This window comes from Podarcis pityusensis (assembly GCF_964106645.2).
Source record: "Podarcis pityusensis genome assembly, chromosome: 12".
Lineage (NCBI taxonomy): Eukaryota > Metazoa > Chordata > Lepidosauria > Squamata > Lacertidae > Podarcis > Podarcis pityusensis.
The window spans coordinates 55,915,581-55,928,377 of NC_138037.1; the positions used below are offsets into that span (position 1 = coordinate 55,915,581).

A 12,797-nucleotide genomic window follows, 5' to 3' on the forward strand; every position below is an offset into this window, starting at 1 on the left:
TGGGAAGTTTTCTAGGATGGAACTACCATGGCATTTTTATATCCTTTGATAAATTGTTCAGGTTTCCCTCACCAAATTCTCCTTGATAAGTTGCAATTTATTTAAATTAACATTTATTTTTAAATTTAGGTGGCGAGCCACCACCATGTAGTTTGAAGTCTTTTCAATTTCAGTTGTACATGCGAAGTATATGACATGTATCTGAGAGCTTAGTTATGTTATTGTTATTGTTCTGACTTTCTCTCTGCTCTCTTAGTTGCAAAAGAAGATTCCACATAGCATGGGTTTTTGTTGGGGGGGGGGTGTTGTTTGAGAAACCCAACTCCAAGGGGCCCAAGGACACATGAAAGTATTTGTGCAGGTTTTTAAACCAATGCCAGTGGGTACATAACTGTGCACAAAATTTCATTCCTCAAAAGCTTAGATGCCCTGGTCCAGTGGTTCTCAAACTTCTTTTTCTGAGCCGTACTTTCAGTATAAAAATTTGCTCGTGCCACACCTAAGTTTTTATTGATAAGAAATACAGTGGGAAACAAAAAGTAACAACTCCTAGCATTGCTTGATTTATAACACAGAACACAGCTACTTTATGATCATGGGACATCCAGAAAGTATTAAACAATGCAGCTACATAAGAACAGGAATCACTCCCAAAAACGTAATTATAAATGTACCTTAAATATCTATGCAAACTCAGTGAGATGTGTGAGATGGCTTTTGCTGGGTCATCTCATTTATATTAGGTCTAATTTGAGACAAGCTCTTATCTCCTCATCAACATCAAGAAGCCTTTCTCTTTTCTGATCTTTCACATTTGTCAAAGTTGAAAATCCCTGATTACAGCAATATGTCGTGGAGAACTGTAGAGTAGCAGCCAGGGCTTTTGGATATCTATCCATATTCTGCATATGTGTGTCACACACACACACACACACACACACACACACACACAGAGTGAAATGTTCAAATGTTTCTTTGTCCTTGAATCTTTCCGCCACACTTGCCATCCTCTCCTGCCACACCAGGCTGGCGCATCACACTCTTTGGAGAAGCACTGCCCTAGTTCAAGAAGCCTCAGAATAAAAACCACCTGCAAGCCAAAGCCGAGTGAGAGACAGCACCAGTGGCCTACGGGCTGCTTTCGTTTTCCTTAACCAGCGCTAGCAACTGCCTGCCTCTTGTGTGCCAACTGCTGAACTGCAGCCAGTAGAGCTCTCTTAGCAAGGGAAAGGAATCGGCTGTGAAGTTGACATGAATGCTCATTTGATGTTGAGGTGCATTATGATCCTCATCCCGTCACCACTCAAGTTGATGGATGCACAAGGTGCATATGTTCTCTAGCCACATGCAGCACAACGTTAAACCGGGATCAGCATCATAATGTTTTGTTTCATCTGCCCATCCTGCTGAATTCTGGTCTAATAGTTTTCCAAATGTCACGGCAGCATCAGCCAAGCAGTTTTCTAGCTGGATAAATTTTATTTCTTTGCGTTTTTAGATACATGCATTGTTTTATTCAGCTGCTTCATTTGACAAATGCCTACCAGTTTGTAACATTTGTTTCATTTCAACAAATTTATTTAGAGGCATTCTGCGTAGCGTCAATATATTTAATATATAGCTCTGAAATGTGCTTTGTTCTATTATATATGCAATATTTATTCTGGCAGTCTCCTACTAAACTATTAACAAAAATTGTGTGCTCTTGGCTCATCATGTTTGCACTGTGTTTAACACTCAGAATATTTTTACTCCTGAAGTCTTAAGTGTTCTTTAGCTAACTTCCACTGGATGAAGTTGCTGTTTTCTACTTTATTTAAATTTTCCTTTCATTGCACTTCCATTGTAGTTTTAGTTTTCTTACTGAATAAGAGGCAATAATGGTTTCTTTACAATTTGCACCAGTGCTTACCCATTATCTGTTTTATTTTATCTTTTATAACAAACTGTATTTCTCTTCCTGAAAAAGAGTACTGCTATACATAAACCATTGTTAACACAGGTTGTTGGTGCAGTACTGAAGACAGATGAACTTTCGTCATTTCCAAATTATAACCACTAGAATCTCCTTAAAGCAGAAATTTTTAGAGATTATAATTTTGAAATGACAGAAGCACTTTTATTAGTTTTCCCTGCCTCCCTGAAGGAGTTGGTGGTGACGCCATGCCAGTTTTCTCTGTTGATTTTCTTCCCTTACTCAGCAAGTTGCTAGATAACATTGAGGATTTAGACCTATTTTAATCTGACTTTCAGACTAGTTTTAGAACAGAAGCCACTTTGGTTGTTCTAGCTGACAACTTTCACTGGAAGACAGGTAAAGCATGCCCTGTTTGATTGGGCTTTTTATAATTAAGTTTTGGTGGTTAAATTTAATTTATTGTAGGATTTGGCTTAACAATATTATTAACAATACAGTCATACCTTGGTTTTTGAACAGCTTAGTTCTCGAATGTTTCAGCTGTTCCAGTTTGCAAACTATTTGTGGAAGCTGAACGTCCGCGGCTTCCGATTGGCTGCAGAAGCTGCACTTTGGTTTCCAAATGTTTTGGAAGTTGAACGGACCTCTGGAACAGATTCCGTTTGACTTCCAAGGTACGGCCGTACTGCTCACCTGGTCTGATCTGCAAATATGGTTTACTGCATGCTGATATATTTAATTGCTGCTTTTTATCTGTTTGTATATTGGTATGCTCTTATATAAAGAGTGTTTTTAAAATTTGTAATGCTCTAATGGAATTTTGCTGGGGTGTTAGGGGAGGGGCAGTATCTCTGGTTAGGGACATCGCATGCTCTTTCTGGGTGCCGTATCCACCAGGCAGACATAGCATCATATTGTATAAGGCTGAGCAAGCATCACTGCTGGTGATCATCACTGGCCACCTGCAGTTGAGACACACAGTCAGAAGGTTCACATATCACAGCTCTTTTGAGAGCTTTCACACTCGGACAGGGGATGACACTTTTGAATGATCCCCCATGTGAATAACCAGGAGAGCATTCATACATGCGAAGTGCGATGCACAGGTCAACCTATACACAGAATTCATCTCATGAAGCTTAGTTTGGAGCATCTATGAAATCTCAAATCTTCAAATGAACAAAAACAATAATAATACAAACAAAAGCAATGGGTTGATATGGCATTATTTAAGGCTTATGGGGGGGATCTGATGCTGAGAGACATCTGGTTCTTTTTTATGCTCTTTGTATTTTTAAATGGCTACAATAACTTAATCCAGCCCTTCTGTCTGTTTGCATTCCTTATTTCTAGGGCAAAGTATTACTAAATATGTAGAGCTTGTGTAAAATTTTGCATATTCAATGAGTGGAAACCTTTGCTGAAAAGCAATACAAATCACACAGCAATGACCTGCACAGTCTCTTGCCCCCCAAGTCTCAGAAGTATTGATGACCTGTTGCTTCTTGGGTAGCTGAGGGAATGCAAGACTTTCTAAAGCCTTAAAAGTCGGGGGGGGGGGCTTTTTGCATAGCTCCATCTGGTATGGAAGATTTGAAAGAAAATGTACAAGGAGAACTCAAAGAGCACATGGAAAACTACTGTTTTCAATGCTAGTACAAGTGCAACCAAATAGTTTTGGGCTCAGCAACATTACAACCCAAAATAGGGGGGGGGAATAGGAATAATTAGGGGAAAGCCCATTACTCGGAGCTCTATGGCATATATATATTGTTCAGGATTATAAATGACTCATTAAAGGCATACATTAAGAAATGTATGTGCCCATCCTACTGTAATACTGTGATGAGCCACCCTTCTCTAACGTGTGACCCACCCTTTCCCACTCAAACCTAACGTGGCAAATCTGAGCTTTCGTTATCAGAAAAGATGAAATTGGTTTGTTGCTGTTCAATATTCCCCACAAGATTCCCACGGAACTGTAGAGTTGGAAGGGACCCCAAAGGTCCTCTAGCCCAACCCCCTGCAATGCAGGAATCTCAACTAAAGCACCCATGACAGATAGTCATCCAACATCTGCTTAAAAACCTTCTGTGAAGGGGAGTCCACCACCTTCCAAGGAAGTCCATTCCACTGTCCTTCCTGATGTTTAGTCAGCATCTCCTTTCTTGAAACTTAAGGTTTGGGCCTACCCTCCGGAGCAGGAAAAATAAGCTTGTTCCATCTTCCATGTGACACTCCTTTAGCTCCTAGATAGATGGTTCCCTTGTTGCTTTTTCCACCTTCTGGGAAATGAAACTGACATTTTATTAAGCCACTGCATTGCCCAATTAAGTGTGGATCTGCACCTTTGGTATGGTTGCCAAATCAGATTCAGACGTACTTTTAAGGACTGCATAGAAGAGAATTTTGCCAGTATGGCTTACTGCATCACTGCAGCAATGGGATGCAGAAAGGTTTATTTGGTAAAACTCTGATATTTTTAATGCAACATTTATAGTTACAGAAGTCCTTGTGCCATCCACACCTCAAGAAGTTAGGTGGTGGCCCAATTTCCTATCAGCTTTCCTATACATGCACAGTATACTAACACATGATGGGGTCTCTCTCTGTGAGTGTCCAACTCCCACAGTCCTTTTTATAGTTGGGACAATTTGATTTTTTGGTATCATTTTGAATCTTATTTCAACTATGTATTGCTATACATTGTGCATATAGATCAAATGACAATTAAAAAACCACAGTTACTGAAAGAATTCATCTGGTAATATGGTCATTTTATTTTATTTTTGTAGCTTTTCACATTTAGGAACAACTCCGTTATCCATGAGCAACACCTTGTGTGCTAAACCCATTTACTTGAGAGTAAGTCCCATTGGTTTCACTGGGATTCCCGTGAAGGGCATAAGCCTGAGAAACATAGCAAAGGACTTGGGCCTATGCTCTTGCAATAGGAAGCTGCCCCTCAGCTTCATGGTTTTCTAGAATAAAAATATCCAAGAAAGGTAAACTAATTTCTTCATGTAAATCGAGTCACTCTCAAAATCACAAGTCAATTGTAGCAATCCCCCTCTTATAAACAGCAGATTAGGAAAGCAAAGCAAACCAAGTTGGTTTTTCTTTCCCTGCATACAACCCCTTCAGGAGTGAGTGTTCTCGTTCTTCCTCCTGCTGTTTAAACTTGCCTCAACCTCTTGGCCCCCAACTGCTTAATCTCTTCCCAACTTTGTTTAGCTTAATCTGAGCCAAGAAGCAAAGTGAAAGAAACTAGATATTGCAAAAATCAGCCTGCAATTAACAAGACCTTATTAATGCCACATTTCTGCTCAGGTAGCCCAAAATGGGTCAAGATGTAAGAAAAAGGTGATGGTTATTTTCAGAGCTTGATCCTAGAGAGGAAAAGTACATTGGAATTAAACACAGTGAGGTTGGTTCCATGTGTCATGTGTATCTTCACCTTGAGAATGGTTTTAGGTCTACCTCAAAAAAGTCAACAGAACATGTGTGACTCGTGCAAAATCTTAGCTCACACTGCCTGTGCAATATGCGAAGGGGATGTGTGTGAATTTCACCTGCACTGACACACGACACAAGCATGTGGAAATCCTTCACTTTTCAGATAGAAAGAATGAAGACACACAAATCATCCATACATCCAACAAATCAATAAATATGACATCAGGAATCACAAGACAGAGAAGCCAGTAGGAGAACACTTCAATCTCCCAGGACATTCAATACAGGATCTCAAAGGAGCTGTCTTATTACAAAAGAATTTCAGAAATAGACTTGAAAGAGGAAGTTGCTGAATTACAACTTATTACTAAACTGAAAACTATGGAGAGACCTGGCCTGAACAGAGATATTGGATTCTTGTCTCATTACATATGCTAAAGCTATTTTTGGTCATCTGCATGCTATCCCTTGCTTTTTCCTGTAGGACTAATTGCAGTCGTCAACAGGTTTACCACACCCACTGAGACAATCACCCATCTCCTACTACCCTTCTGAGAAAAACCCCACCCACCCTCCCACTATATATAAGGGTCTGGTGACTTCTGTTTCAGAGTATCTGAAGAAGTGTGCATGCACACGAAAGCTTATACCTAGAACAAACTTAGTTGGTCTCTAAGGTGCTACTGGACAATTTTATTTATTTATTTATTTAAACTGTGTCAGACCAACACAGCTACCTACCTGAATCAAAACATGAGGATCATGCATAAAGGTTATAACTTAACAATATTAAATGAGCATATGGTCAAGTACAGGACATATTTAGATTAACCATAATCTATGGATGGTTATCTACAGATGGTTATTGAATCTATCTTAACCAGATTCTACGGATGGTTATTGAATCTATCTTAACCAGATTCCACCACATATTATGCTGTACCATATTTCCAGATTCCAAACTGAAATAATTTTGGGGCTGAATTTCAGAACAGCCCTTTTGGAATTTCCTCCCAGGAAACTAAAGAGCAAAAGAATTGAAGAATTGGATAGAGAAGTTTATTTCTTCCACCCCATTAAAAAAATTATACACACACACACACACACACACACACACACACGGTTTAGCTCTATGTGATAACCAGGCCATTGCAACAGGTGATTTTAGTGGGTTTTGCAGATCAAGTCTAACCTTTCAAATCCAGCAGCCTCCCCACATCTTTATATTTCACCAAAACTACGACCTCCAAAGCAGTTAGTAAGTCATGCTGTTGAACTGAGGGCCACATGCATCCGTGCCAACATAACCAGAAATGTGTTGCACAACTAGAATGCTCTTCAAAAGTTGTGCCCAAAGCATTTTATCCAAACACCTTTGCTTGCTGTGGGTCTTTTGTTTTTCTGGAAAGCTGTGCTATACTAAATGCACCTCAGAAATCAGCTTTTCAAAACTGCAACTTCATTTAGAAATTTTAATTTAATTTCCTTTTGATGGGACACGATAAACAGTGGTTAATAAAAGTATCTAAAACACCAAATAAGGCGTTTCACTCTTGCACGATTTATATACATCAATCATCCCTGTATGTTGTCAGCCCTTACCTTATTGCACTTGCAGATAAATGGCCGTAGGAACCACTTGCTGAAGAACTGCTACGGGAATTGTTGAGAATTGTGACCAAGGAGTTTGGAGATGTCCGGATCATGGTCTGAAGGTCAAAGCTATGATCAGACAGAGGTGATAGGGACAGTGTTCGCTTTCGGCTTGGTCTAGATGGCAGCCTGGGACTTGGAAACCTGGCGCCTGTTATGTAAACAAAAACAATTATCTACCCAAGTACCTGAGCCTCTTTATTTATTACTACTGGCTATGGATATAAAGAGTCGCCACAGCAGTACAACGTGCTTTTGACAAGCCCACTCTTTCCACTTATGATCTACTGGCTACGATTTAAGAAAATTAGGAAGAAAAATTTATCTTTCCATTGCTTACCTCAGGGGAGCTCTGTTTATTAATGTGCAAGCAAAATGATAAATTGCTAAACAAAAGGAAAAGACTTTTATGTGTTATCCTTCTCATTTCTGGTGATTTATGAATCTGATGGCTGCTTAGACATTCACATCATTAATTCACTAGAAGCAAGGAGACGGAGTGGTTCAAATCTGAGCTACCGGCGAACCCAAAGCCCTACCACATTAATGAAAAAAGCCAACAAGGACTTCTAAAACACAAATGGAGATCAAGATTCTGTTTTCAGTTTGTTCATAATTTCTGTTCGAACAATGCTGAATTCAAGATAAGAGTGAATAAAATAATATCGTTTTGAAAGCATTTAGGACATATCTATCTCACCTTTGCTCCCAGGAGCTCACAGTGGTTTTAAAGTTTCCCAGCAACAGGCTGGGACAGTGATTTTCCCAAAGCCATGGCCAAGCCCAAACAGACAGACTGGGGACCTTTTTCAGCCCAAGGGCATGGGCAGTTTTCCAGGCGCCACATAGCAGGGATGGAAACAGTCACAGCAAGCAAAGCAATGGGTGTGTTTGCTTCATTCCAGCCACACAAAAGCCAGAAGACCATTCCTTGCCCGGCTCCCCCCTCATCCCAGTCTAGGCTCCTGCATTATCTCAGTCCAGTGACACATTCCAGTCAGGCAGAATCACTCAGAGAGGGAGCAGAGTAGGGCTGGTGTCAAGGCATGACCTGTGGCAAGTCCTGGGAGTCTAATAGAGTCTCCTGGAGGGGCACTTTCACCGCCCCAGATCTGGCATTTTGTAGCCCTGCTTTGAACACTATTTTCAAACCAGCTCTTTCATTGATTGTGAACAGCTCTTTCACTATTTATTCACGTGACTGGGCTTATCAGCTGCAAGGCTTCATTACACAATTTGTAAAATACCTCTAGTATTTTATTATCCACCATTTGAAAAGTGGATATGAAAGTATTTTGCAGGTTTTTAAAATTAAAGCTTGGAAGTTCTCAGAGCAACTACAGTGGAATTCCCTTTCCACTAATAAATGCAGGTTATGATCCAGCCAAGGGATTTTATGTGCAGTTTGGTGGGGAAGATTGAAGGATGCGGTTAACCTTTGAGGGTCTGCATTTACATTTGTCTGACACACCCAAAGTGGCATATCTATTCTACCAACCACCTTGGTAATCCTTTTCATTCAAGGGATTCAAAATCCCCACTTTAATGTTCTACTTTTTCCACTCTTCACTAGTATTTCTACTAATACTACTCCTCTCCTAACCTCAAGAAAAGAAGACTAGTCCTATTGGTTGGAACACATAACGCCCCCCCCCCCCCAGCCCAGTATGCTGCCTCTAATGATGTCTGGACCAAGAAGACTGTGGGGCGGCGATTGCATAAACATGACAGGGCACCAACAAAGTGCTGAGTCTCCTGATCTCCCCCTGCTGTGCATTTGTTCAAAGTCTTAAACTTGGTATTTGAATGCTTGCTTTATTGCTTCTATCACTACATGATCTGATCTCTAGTTACGTTCCCATCTGCGCCTCATTTTGGGACTCTCTTTGGCCATAACCCCACAGATAAGACTGCCAGCAAGAGTGTCAGTTATCTGCCATCTGGACTGTGGTTCTCTTCTTGCTTCTTCTACATCTGTATAACCAGCAGGCCTCCATGTTGTTCCAATCTTGCTCCGGATACCGCGTTGACGAGTCAGCATTTAAAAGTGAATGTAAAGATTTTTTTATTCCTCAGGCTCCTTATAATTTAACCTTTTTCATCTCTATTTTACAGGCCTGGCGGTTACTGTGTGCCTGCCTGCTACTTCCAATTCAATACAGCGCTTTGATACTTGAGAATGGCGGTGTTTTTTATTTGCCTTGGATTTAAAAAGTTATTAAAGCTTACAAGTAAAGGCCATCTAATTGAGGACACAAAGAAGTGCAGAAGCGACATTTAAATAGTTTCTTTTTAAATAGACAACGAACGAGGAAGATGCCAACACCGCCATGCAGTGCCAGCGAGAGCAACAGTCTCCAGCGAGCACCCAGTGGCAGCAGGGTGATCATGTCTGATGCCGATTTATTTAATGCATTTACATCCCACCCTTCCTTCAAGGGGCTCAAGGGGGGCGCACAGTTCTCCCCCCTTTTTATCCCCACAATAACCCTGAGAGGTAGGTTAGGCTGAGAGTGAGTGACTGATGCAAGGCTGCTCAGCGAGCTTCATGGCGGAGTGGGGATTCAATCCCTGCTCTCCCAGGTCATAGTCTGACACTCTCTAACCACTAGACCACACTGGCTTCCTACTTCACTGAACACCAGACGTTCAGGGCTCTGAGCATTCTTAGGGGTGACGCTACGTTTTGTTTCAATCAGGTATGTATCATTTTAGAATGGTATTAATACAGAAATCGGAAGGGTGTATGTGTTTAAAATGCCATAGTTCATTTAAGCATATTGACCTTAACCCTAAAATAAATGCTTCCTATTGTGAATATAACTAGATGAGTTCCATGTGAACTAGGAAGCATTTGTAAGGGACCTTTGACTTCTGGGTTAGGAGCTACACCAAGCATCTGGGGTAAACCTCTCACAAAATAAGCATTTTCTTGATAAAAAGTTGGAGAGATTGATCTGTTCCATCCTAGGCATGAAGGCCACGGCTGCTGGCATTATTCTTCCTTACAGCATGGCTTATAAGGCTGGAAATGAACTGGGGCCAACCAAAAATTCATCAGTGGTTCTAGCATGCTCAGCAGGAACACTACACATGCAGAAGCACGCAAGACTATATAAATTTAAAGATTTGGGGGTTTTTTATTTAAAAAACACACCTAGCCGAAGAAGCAACATTGAGGTCCAAGGACTTAAGGAATGGTGGTGGCTGTTGAACCGAGAAAGACAGAGAGGTTCTAAAGGAATCATAAACCAGGTAAGTTTTTACTATACAACTGAGAACAGCTAAGATACAGAATGATACGGGATTAGTTTGGGGAGCAGAATGGAAAATTTGGGGGGGAGGGTGGCAGGAAGAATGGAAATGGGCCTCATCAAGCTCCTAACAGATTATACTATGTGTTCATGGTTGGTGGAGTATAAGATGATTATATTGGAATTGATTATACGAAAGTATGCTGAACTTAAATATTTGGTGGAAGTGTGTCACAAGGTTAAAAAACTCACCCACCCCCAGCACTACATAGCAACATACACCCTTAAAGCAACACACACCCTTACACACCTTACCATATTGATATAAAATGCTGAGGTTCTGGGCTGAAGCGCCAGAAAGAACACTGCAACGTTTTGTTGCAGGTACCACTTGTTACTATTACTGGTAACAAGTACCAGGCACTACACCAACTGTCTTCCATTGCCATTTGATTTTCTCTCTGCCTTCCCTTCCCTCGGCCTCAGCATCCATCTTTGCTGTTGCTTCAGACCCCAACCTCAGACCTTTGTCTCCTCCTCCTCTTCTTATTCAGAGGCTATTATTAAGAAGGGTAAGTTGATGGTTGGCTGGGTTAATGCCAGCCAAAATTTCTGTCTTTGTCGTTATCTGCCTTTGCTTCACCTTTCTTTATCTTTACACACTTTTCCTGCTATACAGTGGTACCTCGGGTTACATACGCTTCAGGTTACAGACCCAGAAATAGTACCTCGGGTTAAGAACTTTGCTTCAGAATAAGAACAGAAATTGTGCTTTGGTGGTGTGGCGGCAGCAGGAGGCCCCATTAGCTAAAGTGGTGCTTCAGGTTAAGAACAGTTTCAGGCCAAGAACGGACCTCCAGAACAAATTAAGTACTTAACCCGAGGTACCACTGTAGTAGGAAAGGAAACTTTTTCCTGGCAGCTAGAGCTCAAATTTTCAGCATGCAAAGAGTTAAGGTGGCAGTGGGTAGCTGACGACAGTGTCCTGGCTGATGGTGTTGCAAAATAAACTTCTTGTTCACTGTGGTGTTGTCCCTTAATGATGTTCCAAGAGGACTGTGCGTCTGGAGGAAGCTGGGGCTTCACCCTTCCCACTTTCCTGCCCCTCTCAGATTTCTTCCGGTTATCTTTCCTGTCCACAATGATGAAGCAGCTCAGGACAGACAGATTTATGTATGGGCACCTGGAACATTCTTAAAGAAGATTACTAATACTAATTTATACTAATACTAATGGCTTGAGAGCAGTACATGTGAAAAGGATCTAGGAGTCTTGGTTGACCACAAACTTGACATGAGCCAACAGTGTGACGCGGCAGCTAAAAAAGCCAATGCAATTCTGGGCCTCATCAATAGGAGTATAGCATCTAGATCAAGGGAAGTAATAGTGCCACTGTATTCTGCTCTGGTCAGACCTCACCTGGAGTACTGTGTCCAGTTCTGGGCACCACAGTTCAAGAAGGACACTGACAAACTGGAACATGTCCAGAGGAGGGCAACCAAAATGGTCAAAGGCCTGGAAACGATGCCTTATGAGGAACGGCTAAGGGAGCTGGGCATGTTTAGCCTGGAGAAGAGGAGGTTAAGGGGTGATATGATAGCCATGTTCAAATATATAAACGGATGTCACATAGAGGAGGGAGAAAGGTTGTTTTCTGCTGCTCCAGAGAAGCGGACACGGAGCAATGGATCCAAACTACAAGAAAGAAGATTCCACCTAAACATTAGGAAGAACTTCCTGACAGTAAGAGCTGTTCGACAGTGGAATTTGCTGCCAAGGAGTGTGGTGGAGTCTCCTTCTTTGGAGGTCTTTAAGCAGAGGCTTGACAACCATAGGTCAGGAGTGCTCTGATGGTGTTTCCTGCTTGGCAGGGGGTTGGACTCGATGGCCCTTGTGGTCTCTTCCAACTCTATGATTCTATGATTCTATGATTCTAATTTACATATCTGGAGCATCAAAAAGAGACCAGTCTCTGCCACGAGGCACTCACAATCCTAATTTTGGTGATCAACAGGGGTTATCCAAGATCAGCAGGGAGTATCCAAGAGGCTGGCTCACAGTAATCTGAAAACATATAATTAGGAAAACTACCAAATGCAATTTTTCTTGACAAAATGAAGCAGAATGCATCTGACTTGTAAGACAGCACTGCACAGCTCTGATTGTAGAACTTAGCTATGAAATGCAAACACGGGCATTCTCGTTGCTGTTTTTAGCATCTTAATCTTGGCTTCTTGCTAATTGTTTTGTTTTTCCTTTTCTCATCTAAAATTCTGACAAGGAAGAAAGGAGTTTCTTTGGCATGATGAATGGTAGGACATTCAGATTCCTATTTAATGACAATTAATTTACTGTACACCCATGCAAGTTAAGATAGTTTTAATTAGTTTCTACAAAGTAAAAGGCTAGCTTCATCCTCTCTTTAGATAAAAGAACCTATTGCCTGACTAAACAAATTCTCATCAAATCGGGAAGGTGAGGCTACATGACCTTCCCACGATTCACTCTTAATTTAA

The 12,797-nt window shown here is 41.2% G+C and overlaps 1 protein-coding gene across 4 annotated transcripts in view; it reads right to left on the reverse strand.

Moving 5' to 3' along the window:
• Nucleotides 1–12,797, reverse strand: part of GLI3 (GLI family zinc finger 3) — a 237,073-nt gene that overhangs the window by 57,263 nt on the left and 167,013 nt on the right. For all 4 annotated transcript variants that reach the window (XM_080975700.1, XM_080975698.1, XM_080975699.1 and 1 more), the window contains one exon: nt 6,977–7,178. In XM_080975700.1, the coding sequence (XP_080831826.1) occupies nt 6,977–7,178 (202 nt within the window). The remainder of the gene's footprint in view (nt 1–6,976; nt 7,179–12,797) is intronic.